Below are 19,299 nucleotides of genomic sequence, written 5' to 3'. Positions count from 1 at the left end.
GAACACTGAATTTCTTAAATGTTCTTAATTACCGGGTCTGTCTTGTTTTGAGAAATAGCATCTAAAGTTTGGTGATTTACTCATTTTATAGGAAGCCAAGAAGGGACCAAGTATATTCAAAACCTCCAAGGCCTGTTTGCGCTTCCCTTTGGTAGGACAGCTAAGCCAGCTCATATCGCAAAAGTTAAGATGAAGTTTCGCTTCTTAGGAAAATTAATGGCCAAGGCTATCATGGATTTCAGATTGGTAAGTATAGAATTACCTTTTTTCTACAATTTTTTTGTACCTGTGTTCTGTGACGGTACCTTAATCCCCTGCATTTAATGCTATATTTTAAAACACTGCTTCACAAACCTTAATGTGCATATGAATTGCTTGGAGAATTTATTTAAAAAGCCAGTTTTGATTCAGCAGTTCATGGGTCAGGGCCAGGTTTCCACATTTTCTTACCAGCATTCAGATGATACCCAAGTGCCAGTCTGTGGACCGTTCCTTTAGTAGCAAGGGTTCAGAGAATCAGGCAACATTAAGGGTGGTTTTAATTATATATATTTTTAAGTGTTTGAGTTAGATTTTTAATTCAATAGGAAAAGTATGAGCATGTGGCTAAACTGCAGTAAATTTCCATTAACGTGCAGGAGTGAAAATAACCCAAAAAATTAGTATTCACAGAGAGGTTTGAATGTTTCTGGACTTTTCTTCATTTTTTTCTTCATGTTTTCTGAGATACTTTGTCAGTATGTGTAAGACGTTTTCATCTGATGTCAGGCTTACAATTTCATTGTTGTTGAAAGAATGTGCTGTTAATCAGTTATTTTTGAAGTTCCAGTTTTTCATTTTAGTTATAAGTAATTGGTCTTCTACATTCTTCCTTCCAAATATGCAATAATACAGACTGAAGTGGAATTAAGTTCACTTGGTCCAAAATTGAGTAAGACTCCTCTAAACATCTCTTGGTGTTGAGGTCCTTATGGAGAATGTATGTCCATCATTGAAAACTTCTTTTTTAGGGCCAGTGTTTCAATAGGAATCTTCAGTATTCGAATTTTTTTTTTTTAACAATATCAGCCCCAAATTGAGTTTAAATGGGGACAGTTTCATGTACTGAGAGAAACAGTTCTTTAAATATGTTTTTTTCCCCTGGGGATTACTTGACCTTTTAAAATGACCTCTTGAAGTGTCACTTAAAGAATTGAGGCAGTGCTAGAAGCTTGGTGTGACTGTTGTGATATTTGCACCTTCTCTTTCAGGTGGACCTTCCCCTGGGCTTACCTTTTTATAAATGGATGCTACGGCAAGAAACTTCGCTGACGTCACACGATTTGTTTGACATTGACCCAGTTGTAGCCAGATCAGTGTATCACCTAGAAGACATTGTCAGACAGAAGAAAAGACTTGAACAAGATAAATCCCAGGTAGGCTTAGAAAATGAGACAGTCAAGTGGATCAGTTTCTTTTTGTAGAAAGATGAGTTCTTTGCTAATGATTTGTATTTGGTCCAGTTATTATTTTATATTGGAAGAGTTTAAATTTTTATTATAATAACTGAAGCATATGATTTTACAGTTGGTAAGATGACCTGTAATAACAGCAGGTGTTGAACAGACAGCTTGACCAGCAAATAAAATACACCTCTAACTAAAACCATAGGGCTCTTGTTTATTATATTTTAGCTGGACATTATGTATCTGGGCAGATACTCTATCATACTGAGTTCTTTTAGTAAGCATTTGAATCAATAAGGCTATTCGCAGGACAGATTGATTTTCCAGAAAGATGGCTTAATTTAGGAACAGTTCATCTGTTTCTAGAGAGATCTCAGGAAGATATTTTTAAAGGTCATGGTAGGTATCACTGTTTCTTGGTGACATCTGTTACGGTTTCTCTGTTAGATCTCATGGGTAATCTTGATCTTTCAATCATTAATGTATATTCTCTATACATTAACAAAATTAAATCATTTGAGAATAACAGTGGTTCTGTGTCTGACATTGGAAGAAGACAAAGTTGTATTTTTAAAAAGTGGCATAGAGTCAGACGTCTTGTATGGGGGCAGGTAACGTGGACCAGTGTTAAATCAACTCCCATTTTATAAATTACGTAAAATAAGAATAGAGATTTAAGATTCTGTAGCTAGAAAAAGTGTCACATCTCTTAAGATAGAGAGGAGCTTATAGTAGATGGGGTTTTTAGAATACTTTTTGTCGGGGAAGGAGGTGATTTGTAAGAAAATTAATTTTATCTCCCATATTAATCGGTAATTATTAATGGTAATTTTGGGGTAAATGTTTATTAAGAGAAATTGGTGTTTAAAGAAGCCAGGTCCCTCTTTTCCATATAAAACCTGTTGTCTTGGGATTTTTAGTAAGGTTTATGCTCACCAACTTTTAAGGTTTAAATTTTAAACTACTGTCATCTTATTTAAGATCATCTCTTAGGAAAATAACGCAAACACCACCACAGACAGCCCTGCCCGCTCCAGATACAGGACAGCTTGTGGTGCTCTTCCACGAGCCTTACGTGTACTCATTCATTTAATCTGCTGTGAGATTTAGATATTCCCGTTACCCCTACTTTACACATGAGAAACCCAAGGCAGATGGTTGAGTAACCTGCCCACAGTCACATACCTAGAACACCGGAGAGCTAGAACTGAAACCCAGGCTGTCTGCTCTGGAGCCCACACTCTGACAGCTTTTGCAAGCTCTCTTACTTACCCTTGTCTCCAGTGCAGTGTGCTGCCACAGTTCTCTTTCTCAAATCTTTGGAGATTTGTTCTTCTAATCTTTATTATTCCTGATGTCACCAATTTAAAAATATAAAATCCATAGCACAGAAACCACACTCCAGAAACTGGCAACTGGAACATGAGGACTGGTGGTATTCTCACACACCTCACCTCATTATTTATAAAGCATTCTGATGGAGCAAGTTGTCCTGGCTGAGTTTCCACTGGGCAGTTTAAATTCTTGAAAGGCACATGGAAAATGGGCTAAAACTTGGCTTTCAATTTAACGTGTAAGGTCTAGAGAAAGAGACAGCGAATTCCTTTTAAACATCTCAAGGACATATTGTATATTCTAGATTCCTATCAATGATAGCATTTTGGAGAGCTTTCTAGTCAGAGAACGTTAAAATGGAGAGTTTAAGTCCTTTTGCTGAAGAATATTTCAAATGTAAAATGAAAAGTCTTTCTTTGTGTGTCATCCAGTGATGTTCCCGAAACTGAGAGAGACCTACACATGTATTTTTGCAGAGGAGTAAAAATTCTCAACAATGTATTTCACCTTAACCCTAACCCTCCTCTGTGTTTTGAATTATCTGTAATCCTACGCAGCTTTCACTTTCCTCTTTAAAAAATGACTGTTAACCAGAACTTCGTAGCCTTTTTTTTGTTTAAATGATTTTCTGCACTTTGACTGTTTAGCCATTAGGAATTTCATACTCGGAGGCATCTTTAATTCGGAAGGTCATTTACCTTCTTTCTCCTATACTGGATACCTTCATTTTCAGATAGAATTTGCAGTTTTGTATGTTGGTCTTTGATTCAGAAATTATATTTTATATAAGCCTTTCATGATCTTAAACATTTTAAAAAGTGAATAATACTAACTTTTTAACATTTGTCTTCAGAGTAGAAGTTGACTTTTCTTAGGGGTTTGCTAGAGCCTTTTTTCATCACACTGTTGCTGTATGAATACGAATTTGTTAATGCTGGGCCTACAGTAATCGAATGAAGAATCTCTGGGTATTCTTTAGACTTGAGCTTGCAGAGAAAAAATTTATTTATACTAGATAGTGCATTATTTGTATCTACAATTTCCTAACTGCACTCTATTACTGAGTATTTGCTATATACATGTATTGGATTCATTAAGATTAGCCTAGAATTTATAAAAAGTTTGTCTGGCTCTATAGAGCCTACCTACCCTCTTAAATTGACCACTGTGCAAATGATTATGGCCTTTCTGTGAAATCTGTCTGAATATGGTCAGACTGAGTAGCGGACACCTCATTGCAGAGGAGCACTCAGGCTATCTTGTTTTCCCATATAAAAATAATTGGATTTTGAAGTGTTTAAGATTATTTCCTTTCTGATCTCAGTGACTTATTTTTGTGTAGATGATGACAAAAAAAGAAAGAAATAAGAGCTAAGGGAACCCATAAAATTTATTAGCATATTTTTTATTTCATAAACACAAACATAACTGACTGAATTACTGGGCTTGACCCCCCGCCCCCTTTTTTTTAGACCAAAGAGAGTCTACAGTATGCATTAGAAACCCTGACTATGAACGGCTGCTCAGTTGAAGATCTAGGATTGGATTTCACTCTGCCGGGGTTTCCCAACATCGAACTGAAGAAAGGAGGAAAGGATATACCGGTCACCATCCACAATTTGGAGGAGTATCTAAGAGTATGTACTCGCAGCGCCCCCTGGGGCGAAGGCCAGCTGTGGCCATGCGGGGCTGGGCCCAGGGGGCCTGCTTTGAGGCGGGGGAGGGAAGGGAGGGTCGAGTGAAGCACAGGTGCGTGTCCGGTAGCTGCTGCACACCCTGATGTGAGACCTTTGACGCCCGGGATCACTGCACGAAGTCCACTTCTCCTGACCTTCGCTTCTGTTTGCTCTTGAGAGAACGTGTCAGATGTCTTGCAGTACCTTCTATAACCTTGAACTCTCTCTCTTCAAGCTTGAATACTATCTAATAACATCTCATTTTCTTAGTTTGAAGAAATCAGTGAAAAGCAGCCATCCCTTGTGTTGTCACTAAACTGCATTTCTACCTTTCTGTCAAGCCACCTAACTTGACCTAATAGCCTTTAACGCTGTCCACGCGTGCGTGCGCGCACACATTTATGGGTTTGGTGAGGCCTTTCATGATCCTTGACCATATTTGTTAAGGAAAACAATTTTGTACTGAATACAAGTTATGTTTTAGATTACAACCTATGTAAGTCTTTATTATCACTACTTTTGGAAAAGTTTCTTTTGGTTTATTCCTGACATTGAATGGAAAGAGCATTGGGTTCCAGACAAAATACCACCTATACCTCCTAGACCTGACTTTTCCACTAACTTACTGTGGGATTTTAGATAGAACCTCTGAAAAATTTCAGCTCCAGTTTCTTCATCAGTTTGAGAGAAGAAGATAGCAGAGGACCTCTATTATTTAGTATGCCTAACAGTTCTGTGATTCCTAAGTAATTCCTTTAACAGTCAGTAGGGCTGTGTTCTCATACTACCTACTTTGAGAAAATTAATCTTTCAGCTTACTAGTAAATGATGAGTTAACTCCAAACTAGGTTCTCTGACAATATTTGTAATAATGCTTGTGTTTTTCTGTCAACAAAACGCTATTGTTTTCATTTTTATCTGAGTAGGTCCCCTATTTCTGAATCCAAAGGGTTAGCCAAAGTCATTGATGACTAGGAGATGTTGGACCAATAGCAGATGCTTTCTGTGGCCCTTCAGTTTCACGTGGCTGCATTCCAGAGTTTACCTTTCTCTAAGTGGAGACACATACTGCAGAAGGATTGGCTTCTAAGAACTTAACAGGAGTTAGAACTAAAAATTGCACATTAAAAATTTAAAACACTTAACAGTTGGTAATTTTGACTCTTGAAACATTATCTTTAATTCTCAATAACATTTTATCCTCTTCGGAAGTTTCATCTGCTTCTCATCTGGTAAGGTAAAGTATAACTCATAGGGATTTTATGTACTGATAAATGAATTTTAAAACACACTCAATATATTAATTTATAACACACATGGCATTTTTTACATTTTCTTATTGGCCAGACCTTGAATTAGAAGTTGACCTGACTTGTCTTTTACTTACATAGTTTACTGGGAGATATTTTAAAGACTTCATTTTTTTTCTTTTTAAGTGATCAGGAAGGATGTTTCACTGTAGTTTGCCAAATATTAAATAGGAAAGAAATTTGCAATCCTGTCGCAGATTTTGAAAGAGTTTTCTTTTTGCAGCTGGTTATATTCTGGGCACTAAATGAAGGCGTTTCCAGGCAGTTTGATTCATTCAGAGATGGATTTGAATCAGTCTTCCCACTCAGTCACCTTCAGTACTTCTATCCGGAAGAAGTGAGTAGCTTGTGTGTAAAAGAAATGGTCATCTCTAGTTCTCTACCTATAATTATCTTAGTGGGGTCTCTCTGTGCTATTTAGTCAAAGACCCCATTGTTGCAAACAGAAAGGTAGATGGTTGGGTGCGGTGGCGGGGTGGATGTTTGGGAAAGATAAGATAATTTCCTGAGTGAGGAAGAATGTTAAATGTAATGTATTAAGTATAATGTATAACATATATAAATAAGTATTAAATATAGTATAAAAGAGCATGGGATCCATGTGTGATTGAGTAAGCATAGCATTCTGTTTTTCTTTTTGTTTCTGTTTGTTTTTTTTTTTTTTTGGCTCTGTTGGGTCTTCGTTGCTGCGCACGGGTTTTCTCTAGTTGCGGCGAGCGGGGGCTACTCTTCATTGAGGTGTGCGGGCTTCTCATTGCAGTGGCTTCTCTTGTTGTGGAGCGCGGGCTTCAGTAGTTGTGGCGCATGGGCTTAGTTGCTCTGCGGCATGTGGGATCTTCCCGGACCAGGGCTCGAACCCGTGTCCCCTGCATTGGCAGGTGGATTCTTAACCACTGCGCCACCAGGGAAGTCCCAGGCATAGCATTCTTGTCAGCTGACCCTCGACGCTGCTTGGTGGAGAGTGGGACTTGGGTTTCTGTACACCTGTGGCTGGCGGGGAGAGCCATGGGTCCATAGTAATGAAAGTGACACTGGGGAGGTTACTTGTTGTTGTTTTTAAGCTAAACTTTCTGGATTCGCTGAGATGTTGATTGTTTCATGAGGGAGGTTAGTCCTTGAAGTTTTAAGGAAATGTTGCAAATTACCTAGTTGCCAAATCCAGAGAACACTTGTGAGAATGGAGTTAATGAGTTTATGTGCATCTTTTTTTTCCAGCCATCTTTACTTAAAGTGCAACAAGAATCTCAGAAAACTACTTACTGATAGTGAGGTGTCATAGAAAGGGTCTGGAAGGTGTTTGGTTTCCCCAGGTTGGAAACCTTTTTGTTTCTTTTTTTGAGTAGTAGCTTTAGACTACACCTTTATTACCAACTGAATCTGGAAATCTTTAAATGACTTAGCATTTTCATCTCAATTATTATTTTTATGTCCACTTTGATTTGCTGCTTATTAAAACATGTGGTGTACCTGGCACTTTTAGGCACTAAGTGTCACCTGGAATTGAAAACAGCAAGTGTTCCTTTTGGAATTGGATCCTGGTCCCCACTACTTAGCGGTGTGACCTTACCCAGCTTGTCCTATCTGAGCTGACTGGCTCATTCATAAGATTGAGATAACCTCTCGCTTACTGAACAAGATACATAAAGTACCTGACAGTGAGTGACACGTAGTAGATACCAAATTTCACATGCTCCAAATGGATTTTCTCAGAGTGTACGAGTCATCCTGCAAATGGGCAGTCTACCAGGTGAGAGATGGTTTAATCGGAAACTCATGTTAGATTTTCCAAGGACACACAGGCATTTTTTGCTTTCTGATATCTGTTCTGTAATGACTAGCGTGGTCCTAGATGACCATGTGGCACAGAATTGCCTTTCTTCGCAAAGTGGGAAAACCTACCCATTTGCTGTGTCTCAGTTCAGCTCTCCTCTCCCACTTCTGTCTCCAGCTCACTGTTCTCTCTCTTGGTTTCCGTTATGGTGTGCCCTCGTGTTTCTAAAAGCCAGGATTTATAAAATCTCCCTGGTTAGAAGTAGATATTGAGTTAAAGCCTCTTAAGAAACGAGAAGAATTAGGAGAACTTCAGTTAAGGGCTGGTCTCAGGTATGTTTTGTCTTAGATTAAAGGCTCCCTAGAACCTAGTTCATGCAAATGGGCAGCGCACCTGTTCATGTCAGCTGAAGAAGAGCTTGAATCTGTAAATATACTAGAAGAGCACATTGTAAAAGCACATTGTAAAGAGTACCAAGCTGAAGCTTTGGGGCTTCTGTAGACCTTTATATTGGCACGCCACAGAACAGAACATGTGTGCATTTTCAGTCAGTTACACAGCTGTGTCCTTGGTAATCTGTTGCCCGTGTTTAAACACACAGCTGGATCAGCTCCTGTGTGGCAGTAAAGCAGACACTTGGGATGCAAAGACACTGATGGAATGCTGCAGGCCAGATCACGGTTATACTCACGACAGGTAAGTCCTGGGTTCTGCCAGTTTTCAGATACACACACATATATATACATTTTAAAATTTGTTTACTTATTAAAGGAGGCTTTCTAATATTTTGGCTTCATTTCTCTCAAGACTGCAACTTTAGGACCGAAAGGGTTTTTTGTTTTTTTTGCCCCAAGTATTTCTGTGAAAATGGGCGGGAGGAGGAAAGGTGGGGAATCCCACTGTAACCCCATTACCCATTTTTACGTATAGTAAAGTGGAAATATCTGTACAATCCCAGACAGGTCTTATTTATTACAACAGTAATCATTCCACTTGAATTCCAACTGTAAGAACAGAAACATATTTGAGTGCATTACAATGTGAATTCATATGTAGTCATATTTACATTTGATAGTCTCTAGCTAATTAGGAGAGTCAAAACTGTATTTTAATACGATGAAGTAACTATGGTATATTTATTTCTGTTATAGTCGGGCTGTGAAGTTCTTGTTTGAGATTCTCAGTAGTTTTGATAATGAGCAGCAGAGGTTATTTCTCCAGTTTGTGACAGGTAGCCCAAGATTGCCTGTTGGAGGTGGGTACAGCGGTTGATTTACTGTAGCTATGAGTGAGTGTATGTGTGTGTGTGTGTGAGGCGGGGGGGTGGAGAAAAACTTCAGTGCCAACAGCAGGATATTCTTTATTTGACCTTGAGTGCCTCTTAGTTATTTCAATATCATAGTGTTTCTAAGTTTTCAATTTGTTCTGCAGTGTGTTAAGGGATATCACTGGCAGGACAATTCATAGGGATTGACTTAAACACACTGAAGTAGGACTACTAATGTACATGTAATGCTGCTTCTCTACACAAAATTCAAATTCTCAGACATATGTACATTATAAACCCTTAGATGGCTTAGATGAAAAGGCATTCTAAAGTCTGTTTTTTTCAGAAATGAATCCTAATATGAGTTGAATTGGCGCTCTTTTAAAAGCATAAGGGAAGCATAAAGAACTGTTTGCCTCCATGTTATACAGTGACTTTTGATTGTAAATAAAGCACGTACCAGGTTCCGTACCCTCGATATATCTTGAATGGGTAGAGTTCATTCAAGATATATCGAGCAGCAAAGAGTACCTCTGTGTATGGTAATGCTGTGCATTAGAGCAGTGTAGTGTGTTTCTGATGGGGCAGATAAGAAAGGGTACGTATACTTGTGCTTCCAGACCCATTCTCCTTATGGATGAGAGGCGGATTTGTTTCCCTGAGCTAGCTGGCGGGCATCCCGTAAACTTGCCAAGTTCCTCTGTCCTTCTTTCTTCCCTCTTCATCAGGCTTCCGGAGCTTGAATCCACCTTTGACAATTGTCCGGAAGACCTTCGAATCAACAGAGAACCCAGATGACTTCCTGCCCTCCGTAATGACCTGTGTGAACTATCTTAAGTTGCCGGACTATTCGAGCATCGAGATCATGCGAGAAAAGCTGTTGATGGCAGCGAGGGAAGGGCAGCAGTCGTTCCATCTTTCCTGATCACAATGAGAAACGCAGTGTCTGCCTGTTACAGCAAAAGAGAAAAATCATGATTTCTTTTCTAAATGTATCACCTGAGTCAAGGAAACATGTTACGCCTTCTTGTTGTAGGAAAACGGCTTGCAGATTATCAAAGAGACACTTGGTTCCTATTCCTTAATGGCCCCATGGACTTAAAGTGATCAGGCCCTAAAACGTTGTTGTGATGAGGTTTCTTTAGCAAGTTCTTGTTTAAATTATCATTTATTTGACGAGTGAAGTTTTTAACTTGCTTTGCTGTGTGAAATTTAAAAAAAGGGATGTTTTTCCAGGCTGAAACAATAAATGTCGCTGTGCAGTTTAATTCTGGGCTGTGTGTATCCATCTAGCTAAGTCTGCAGTTTTGTTTCCTCCAAAGACAACTCTTGTACATAAGTACAGAAATTAAAGCTCCCGTGTATTTGACAAATACAGTTTAGTAGGTGAGCTCTGTGTGCTTTTCACTTCCCCTGAGTTTCCCCGCCCTGATCCGTGTACTGTCTGTGCCGCTCACACAGGTTTTTTGTATACAGAACCCACAGTTGGTACATCTTCGTCAGCCATGGGCTTTCGTTGTTCCCTGTTCTCTCTCAAATTAAGATATAATTTAAAATTCATGGAATTGAAATATGTTGTCAATATAATTCAGCCTTTGTAACTAGGTAGCCTTTTCTTATAGCTTAGTTTTAATATAGTTGTAGGGTATCACTGGCCTTGTACCAGGGACGCACTAGGACTGTTTACGTGGTGATTCTGGCAACCACCGCCTCTGTGATGGAGGCAAGGAGAGCTCATTCGTTTCTTTTGTGTAGGTTAAAAAGTCTGCAGCTTGGGCTGGCCAGTATTTATTATTCTGTGGCCAGAGCATTTTGAATTGATGTATACAGTTTTAAGCAAAGTTAGCAGTTTTCATTCCCGTTGGAGTAAAGAAAAAGTTTTCCCCCTTTTTCTCGTTTTAAGTTTTTGTTCGGTGTCTTCTTTCGCTGTTCCGCTCTTCTCTCCCCCTCCTCCCAGTGCTCACGCGGGACAAACAGCTCAGCCTTTGTCTCGACACACATCAAAGCACCTGTAGGCAATGCTCTGTCCAGTTGTTTTCTGTGCTGATTTCTCAAATCTGCAATAATTCATCAGGTTCATGTTTTTACCTGAAAATAAATAAAGTTTGCTTTACCTTTTTTGTTTATAGTTCTGTGCCGTATGCATAACTTTTAGTTGTAGAGATGTATCTCAGTGCAGGCAGATCATCACAGCTCATGGCTGATTTCGCTATTCAAAGAATTTAGAATAGCAACTGAAGAACATAAAATGTAGAAAGAGAATGAGAGGAGACTCCTTCCTTCATTCCTAAGGTTCAAAATTAAGCCTGTTGCATAAATTTGAGAGAATTTCCATCATTCATCTTTCTGAAAATGAGAGATGAGCTAATTGTTTTCTTATTGGACTTTGAGAAATCAATTTTCTTTTGTTTGACTGTTCTAAAGTCTTACTTAATTGATGTCAAAACCCCTTTGTCCCCTATTTCACCACTTAAAAGAAACTCCGTGGCTTATTTTATTTAGATTACTTTGTCGTTTCCACTTAAATGGCCTTATAGGAGCATCCCCTCGTCTCAGTGCACCTGGGCAGTGACCCACCCCCCTTAGGTGGGACGGAGCTGTGAGAGGAACTCGGAGTGTCTCTCCCTGGTCCTTGCAGAGGCTCTGGAGAGTGAGCTGCTTCCCTTTGACATCAGAGGAGGGAGTTGTGTTTCTGCAGTTCTAACATTGACACCGCAGGACCTGTGCAGTTTAATCAAGTGAAACTAGTGTTAAAGAATGAACCAATTTGTTTTAAATCGTTCTGATACCTTTTTACAGACTAAGCGCAAAAAAGAGTTTTGCGTGAGCATAACCTTTTTGTTCCTCATTTTTTAAAGGGTTCTGTCGTTAAAATTTAGACGTATGTATAAACAAAGTAATGCATCATATTCAGATATCTTCTGTATTTAACATTTTAGCCATATCATGGCCCTGGCAGATTTGGCCTCATTGATCTCAGCGTCTAAGGAGTGAGTACATTGGATGGTTTTGAATCGCACTGTGGAGGTTGATTGTTTCAGAGTCGGTAGTTCTCTGTTTAAAAGCTTTCAGTCTTTAGCTTACTCCTTAATTTGGGGACGCTTGGTTAATTAGGGGCAAGAAGACTTCCCATTTGAAAGCAGTCTCTCTTGGCAGAGGCCTTAATATTACATCATAGGGAGAAATAGACTTCATCTGCTGTTCCTCCAGTTATGCCTTAAATTTATTTGCTGAGTAATCCTGTCAACAAGCACTACTCTCTATGCTTTACACACGTAGACAGTTTGGATAGTGGCTAAGATTTTGTTGTCTTTTAGTGTTTGCTGAGGTGGAGTCAGTCAGATGTTAGTCACAGCTAACACCGACTATGGCATTGTCATTTAGACAGTTACTGATTTGATCTGCTTTGTTTATGAAAACATAGTCCTCACTATTTAAGAAGGAAGAGTTGGTTAAATGTATTCCCCTCCTCCCAGCCCCCCCCCAAAAGTGAATGAATTGTAAATGCTAGGTAGTCTCATCAGGAACAGACATGGAGAGAATTCTAGATGCCTTAGCCAAACCCAGCAGAAGAAACCTTTCACACAGCTTCTCATTGGATACAGACTTTTCTTTCTCTTCCTGTGCTTCGGCTCTGGTTCCCTGTGTTTGTACTGATCGAGAACTGTCTTTCACCTTATATTCCATAAAGAAGAGAGTATTCTAAAGTCTGTCCTGCATTTGGCTATTCTTGCAAGTTTGGTACATAACATGAAAGGGAGAGGTGCGGCTGGCTGGCTGACGTCACTTCCTGCCCTTCTTCAGGGCCTCCTGTGCGTAAAGGCCATAAGGCCGAGGGACAAAAAGCCCCAACTTCTGCATCCAAGAAGTTAGATTCAACTCTTGATTTTCCGCAGTAAGGATTATCGCCAGCGACTTGTGAGTGTGTCTTTCCTTTAGTTCCCCAGGCGTTAAGGCTGTGCTCCCGATTCCTGCCAGTAAATTCAGGAGGTGGGAATGTTTCTGATAGTCCACGGAAGAATGTGATGAAAAAGGAGACTTGCTGGGGAAAGACATAACTGTGCGTTCAGAAACCAAGTCCTTCCGGGGGGATTCTGGATGCTCTTGTTCATTCTTCATTAGCAAAGATGATCGAGCCTTTAATTCATTTATCTCGGGCTTTGTTTTTTTGACCCACATTATTTTCCCTATTGTAATGAGAACATTGTTTGAAAATGTCATACTCTGTATTTCTTACTCTGAGAAATGCTTTTGTATGGGTCTTAGGTTTGACGCTGCAGTAGTTGGCATACCCAGTAAGGGATAACCTAGTGACAAATCACTGAAAATGCTTCCTTTGTTACCTCAAAAGAAAAAAAATTCCAGACAAAATATAGCATTTATATTTATAGAAAATGGAGGATTGGCTGTTTCCCAAGAACTTCAAGTTAATTCTTATGCAAGAAAAAGTTCTTAACTCTAAAGACTTGTTCTGCATAAGGAGACACTCTTTAATAATGGAAGAGGTGGTTTTATTTTTACAACAAGCCTACTCATATTACCAAACCTATAACCAATTGCTGATCTCCTGTGTAAAGCATTTTTTTCTCTTATCTGAAACAGTGATTTATATGAACTGTTGGAATAATGGAACCTCAAACTACAGATGTGTATGTAAAATTGCATAAATGCACTGACTTCCTTCTCCCTGAATATATTTTTAATAAACAGCATTATCCTACATGGTCAGTTTTATTAAATTATGCACAACCAGAGGGTTCTTCTGAGAAGTGGTATGCTTGTATGGGTGGCTTTGGAAAGCTTCCTAGTGTGGTAAGTAACACAGTAATCTTAGCCTTTTTGGGAGGCATCAGAGGAGGGAGTTGTGTTATAGGAGCCAGATGTATTCAGAGAGATGACCCGAATACTTGCTTGTTGGTGGAGAGAGATGGGCACTTGCGTTGTGAGCTACTCTGCAGTGGTGAAGTGGGAGCCCTGCGGTGGGGAGATGCTTGCCCCTGTGCGCAGACAGTAGAGCCTCCTGGTTGGAACCCCCTGAAGTCACTGTTCTTGGCTTTCATGACTGGTTGGTCTGCCCTTGACCAAGGTCTGGATCATCAGCCTATTCCACTGAAACAGAAAAAGAAAAGTCAAATTGATTTAGGAAAGCAAGGGAGGTGAGGGTTTTGTTTGCTCGTTTTGTTTTTTGTTTGTTTTTTAAGAGTGGTGATTGAATTTAGGGGTTTTTTTGTTGTTAATTTTAAGAGAACAAGTGAATGAAATGTATACATTTCATATACTTTCGTAAGTACACAGCACAGCACACGTATATACGCACTTGTGTATTCTTCTGTATTGTCTTGGTGTAACTGCCTAGGTATAACCATATTTTTCTCTTGATGAATCTCTTGGTCCGTGAGACGACTAAATTACAGGTGGAGGGTGCTGTGCAATACCAGCCCACCACCAGCCCGGCCTGTACGGAAGTCTGTAAGCACCGGAGCGTCTGTAGCACCAATTCCAGGGTGGGGGCGTGGAGCATCACAGTTTTGGTTGATGTAATTCTGCAAATTGACCTTGGCGTGTTGAGTTACACAGAGGGTTTAAATCTCAGCGGCAGTTGTTTGCACTAGAAAAGTGTCCCTTCAGACCCTCTTGAGACCAGTGCTCGGGGGATGGGGTGCATTTCATGACAGTTCTCACAACAGGCATGCCTGCTGAAGCCTGTGCCATCATTCCTCGTTCTCAGCCAGGTTAGTGACCTCAAGGTTATCTGGTCACTCTCCCCGCCCCCCACCCACCCCCCGACTCTGCGTGAGAAGCACAGGAAGAGTGGTGGTGCTGGTGCCTGAAACGGTCCCGTCCTGCCTTTGCGAAGAGCTGCCAGGGAGCAGGGCCCACAACCCGCAAGAGTTTGCCTGGGGACTTGAGGCAACCTTGACAGGCGCCAGAGGTGTCTGTACCTCAGATACCCCGTTGTGGCTTCACGGCCCAGGCACGCAGGATGACTGCACTCTCCCTGGGAATTCAGGCTTCAGAGAGAGATTTTCCTCTCTGTGACTAAGATACATGGAAACATTCATTAGGGACACTGTATTAAGAATTTATTAAGAAAATTGTGCTAAGGAATATGAGGGCAGAAGACACAAGTCGAGATGGCTTAAGGGTCAAGTCCGTGTTTACACTGTTTAATGCTACGTGTGCAGTTGACATGAAAAAGTGGTTATTTGAAATGATCGTAGAAAATTAACAGTGGTCCATGGAAAGCCCAATGCACTCCATTTGGCGTGCACTTCTTAATAAGGGAACCTGGGCCTCCGTTGAGACCCATCCTGTCAGCCCCCTCTATTCCCACAGTGCGTCCTGACGTCACTTAGCGCCATAGGACTTAACATCTCTTAGAACCGAGGCATCCCGGTGACTCGCCGAGAGCTGTGTGAAGGGCTTTGTGGAAGAACAAGTGTTGGCGCAGGAAGAGGCCTGGACATTCAGGCCTGACCCAGCCCTGGCCCCTCTTCCTGGGTAGTGTCATGACCCCTAACCTCGCTGGCCCTTATCCTCTGCACTTGTCAAACCAATTCAGTCATCTCTAAGGTCACGTTTTTTTTTGTTGGTTTTTTTTTTTTTTTTTTTTTTTTTTTTTGCGGTACGCGGGCCTCTCACTGCTGTGGCCTCTCCCGTTGCGGAGCACAGGCTCCGGACGCGCAGGCTTTAGCGGCCATGGCCCTCGGGCCCAGCGCTCCACGGCATGTGGGATCTTCCCAGACCGAGGCACGAACCCGTGTCCCCTGCATCGGCAGGAGGACTCTCAACCACCGCGCCACCAGGGAAGCCCTAAGGTCACGTTTTAATGGTAATACTCATACAATCTTGGGTGTGAGTCTTTGCAACGTCTCCCGGTGTTTCTCCACGAAGGCATCGTACCATTTGGGTTGGCACAGTTCTTCCCGCAGAGCTTCTGGCTTCTCTGGCTCTGAGTGTCAGCAGCACTCACTCTCTAGGCATTGGGACAACTTGAAACGCCCTCTAATGCTTTCCAGCATCCCAAATATCAGGGTGTTACCCCCCAGCTGAGAAGCGGTGATTATGTGTTGCAGCTTTTGGAAAGCGATCCAAGTTTTATATTCAGCCAGTAATTATGGTTAATAACAAATCAAAGTATTGCAGCACTTAGGAGTGGGCACAACTTAGGGATAAGAAGAGGAACGGAAAAATTATTTAGTCAGAAAAAGCCACAATTCTGTCCTCCCCCGACACACACACACACACACACACACACACACACACACACACACACACACACACACAATGTGCCTCTCCTTTCCATCAGGAGGAATTCATCCTTACTGCTCTGACATCCACCTTAGGTGAGAACTTCTACAGTGTTGGGAAAAGGATATCCTCTTGTACCAAATATAACTTTCAGAGAATTTTAAATTCAGAAAATGTCATGGCAATTGTCGCTTTTGCAATTTAAAAACAGTCTTAACTAAATTCATTGAGAAAAGTCCAGTAGTTCTAACCGACGTTAGAGGATGTTAAGTAAAGATTCAAGCCAGTGTTTTCAACGTTCTAGAATTACTTAAAAGAAGTTGGTCTCTCAGCATTGCATTATGCGCTAATGGAGTGGGCCAATAAGCTTCCTTTCCTCCATGGACAGTTTAGCGCTGGCGTAGATTCCTTTGCTCCCATTGTTCTGGCACGTAATGTTCCAGAGTGATGGAAAGAATACAGGATCCGTTTCCTCCCAAAGCACTAAATGGTGTTTTGACAAACAGAAGTTGAGATTTTTGTGGTCTTTCTCTCCAAGGTACCATTTTCCTTGCCCCGTCTCACAACACCCCTGGGGGTGGGCGGAGGTGAGACAGGGAATCTAATCAATTACTGATCAACCTGACGTTCACCACAAAGTGGATGAATTAAAAGAAAAAAAAAGTAGGTTTTTTTAAAAAAATCGTTTTTCCTTTACATGGAGATTTTCATGAGGAGTGCATGGTCAGTGAAGCATACTGCAAATGTTTCAATGTGATGTGTTCAGTCCTCCTGTTTTATCATCTGCAGGACATGCCAAACTCTAGCCTTATCTCTGGTGCCTGGCATGATGCCCGACCTCGATGGCATTCAAACAGGCACAGAGGAATGAATGGGGAATTCGTCACCTGTGTTGTTCCCTCTCTGCCAGTCAGATTGTTTGTGGAATCTGTGCTCTTTGACTTCAAGGAGTTTAAGATCCAGGTAGAAAGCAACGTGGAACCAAAACAACTATGTACACAGGTAAGTGCTAAGTTATGTGGATTTGTATAAATCCAAAAAAGAGAACTAGGACCATCGATGGTTAGAGTTTCGCTGAGTCAGAAAAACTACCTCTCAACACCACCACCACCAAGAGCAGTGTAACAGCCAGGTCTATAACCAGAGATACACCTTATTCTGTGCTGAAATGTGCTGTTGACACAGTCCTATTGTGTTTTTCGGTAAATAGTTGACGTGGGTCAGTAGAAACAAGACAAAATCAGAGTTTGTTCAGGAAGGAAACAGATTTCATGGCTATGTAGGATCACCTAGGAATTATTAAGGAATATTAGTGCTGATCAAAATAAAAAAGCATTGCTATAACAAATAAATGAAAAAACGACCTTGGTATTCCTATTGCCAGACTGGATATGATACAAGGAGAAGCAAAAGTCCATTCTGAAAACAAACGAATTTTTTAAAATCAGTTTGAGGATTACAAGTAGAAAATTGTGATATACTTCTTTCAAAATACAGTTAGTGCAGACAGCCCAGGAGAGAGGGAAAGTCAACAAACTGACTTTTTCCAATTGCCAATACATTTAGAGGGTCCAGTTCTATCAATTATGTTTTCTTTTTCTGGTTTTTTTTTTTTTTTGACGATGAAAACTTTTAAAACTCAAATCTGCTTTTTGTTTCCATTCAGAGTTTTGTAACTATCGATAAAATACTGTGAAATTGCAATATTAAACCCTTTTCTGATATTTATAAATCTTGTTATGAAGATTTCTTTTTATCTGCCATGGTATTTTAGAAAGATGCCTGGGCTCTACATTTCGAGAACTGAGGTTCTTTTTTGAATTTGACCTCGGATAATTTTCACTGAGTGTTTCCTTACCTGTGAAATCATGGGAGCAGATGAGATTAATATTCTGCTCTCAAATTCTAAGCTTCTAACACCTGTCATGATCCTTGGACCTTCTTTTCAGATCAACTCAACTGATTTAAGAGGGTACATAGGTCCTCTTCTAGTTAAGTTGAACAAAATAACGTAACTGTTTCCTACATAGGTTGAATTTGCCAAAAGAAAAGTACCGATCTATTTTGGAAACACTCTGAAGTTGCTTTTGGTCACTTATTAACACCAGGTATTAAACTGGCTCAGGAAATATTTTGATTCTATGCTTGGGTCTTTAAAATCCTTCTTAGTGTTTAGTTCTAGTGGATTTTCTGTTCGTTTGTTTAGTTACCATGTGTCAGGTCAGGCAGTGGCATTGGCTAGGATTGAGATGCTAATAACCAATGCCATTGGTTAGATTCTTCTTCAAAACCTAGAGATGTGCAGATTCTCAGATCTGGAAGTCCTTAGGAAGGCAAACCAACCTTCTATTTTTGAAAATGATTGAGTTGGGAATTCTCTGGTGGTCCAGTGGTTAGGGCTCTGTGCTTTCACTGCCGAGGGTTCAGGTCCAATCCCTGGTCAGGGATCCCGCAAGCTGAGGGGAGCGGCCATAAATAAAATAAATAAATTTTAAAAAATGATTGAGTTGGCATACCTTCCTCAAGATCACATACTTGTTATTTTCCAGATGGGTGACACACTGGAGATTAAGACCCCTCCCACAGGAAGGGGTATACAGGCTCTCTCAATGCCCAAAGGGACAGGATATCATGCTAAGGTGTTAAACCAAGGTTTTGCCCTCAACCCTCCTTCCATCCCTTCCTTCCCATTTCTTCCCCAGCCACTCAGCATGAGCAAGAGCTTCCTGTGTATGTTGAGTCTTAGGTAGGAAGGCCATGGAGAAAATAAAGAGAATTTCTGGCTTCCGGGTTTCTAAATAGAACATCTATCATGGATAGCAGTCTTATAATTACAGCTTCTCATTGCAAACACTCCGCCTAAAAAACAGAACACCAGGCTTTTTGGCAGGGGAAGTGTGTGTGTGTGTGTGTGTGTGTGTGTGTGTGTGTGTGTTTGTGTGTGTGTGTGCGCGCGCTTATGTCTGCTTTTTGTTTTATTTTTTGAATACCCAAAGCTGGGCTTTTGCATGTCAGTAGCCAAAGCCTCAGTGATTCAGAGCAAACACTCTATGGGATTGTAAGGATAGTTTTACTGCCACATAACGGGAGATAAAAATTCGAGCCGCTGGGAAGTCAACTAGGGAGACGGAGCAGGAAACGATGAGGAAGAAATTATGGCATGTCCCTGAGAAGTCACACAGGGCTCACAACCCAGGTGGGCGGAGTCCCCAACGGGGCAGGAGAGAATGGCTCGTGAGTTTTG

At 40.8% G+C, this 19,299-nt stretch overlaps 1 protein-coding gene across 15 annotated transcripts in view; it reads left to right on the top strand.

Annotated features, from left to right (window-relative positions):
* The window catches only part of TRIP12 (thyroid hormone receptor interactor 12), a 149,489-nt gene extending 135,981 nt beyond the window's left edge, over positions 1–13,508 (top strand). For all 15 annotated transcript variants that reach the window (XM_082841383.1, XM_082841392.1, XM_082841393.1 and 12 more), the window contains 7 exons: positions 92–246; positions 1,251–1,415; positions 4,253–4,417; positions 5,990–6,103; positions 8,139–8,233; positions 8,689–8,792; positions 9,533–13,508. In XM_082841383.1, coding sequence (XP_082697509.1) covers positions 92–246; positions 1,251–1,415; positions 4,253–4,417; positions 5,990–6,103; positions 8,139–8,233; positions 8,689–8,792; positions 9,533–9,729 — 995 coding nt within the window. In that variant the 3' untranslated portion in view covers positions 9,730–13,508. The remainder of the gene's footprint in view (positions 1–91; positions 247–1,250; positions 1,416–4,252; positions 4,418–5,989; positions 6,104–8,138; positions 8,234–8,688; positions 8,793–9,532) is intronic.
* The last annotated feature ends 5,791 nt before the right edge of the window (positions 13,509–19,299 follow it).

Source organism: Leucopleurus acutus (assembly GCF_964270905.1).
Source record: "Leucopleurus acutus genome assembly, chromosome: 6".
Lineage (NCBI taxonomy): Eukaryota > Metazoa > Chordata > Mammalia > Artiodactyla > Delphinidae > Leucopleurus > Leucopleurus acutus.
This window is presented reverse-complemented; position numbering and strand designations above follow the sequence as displayed.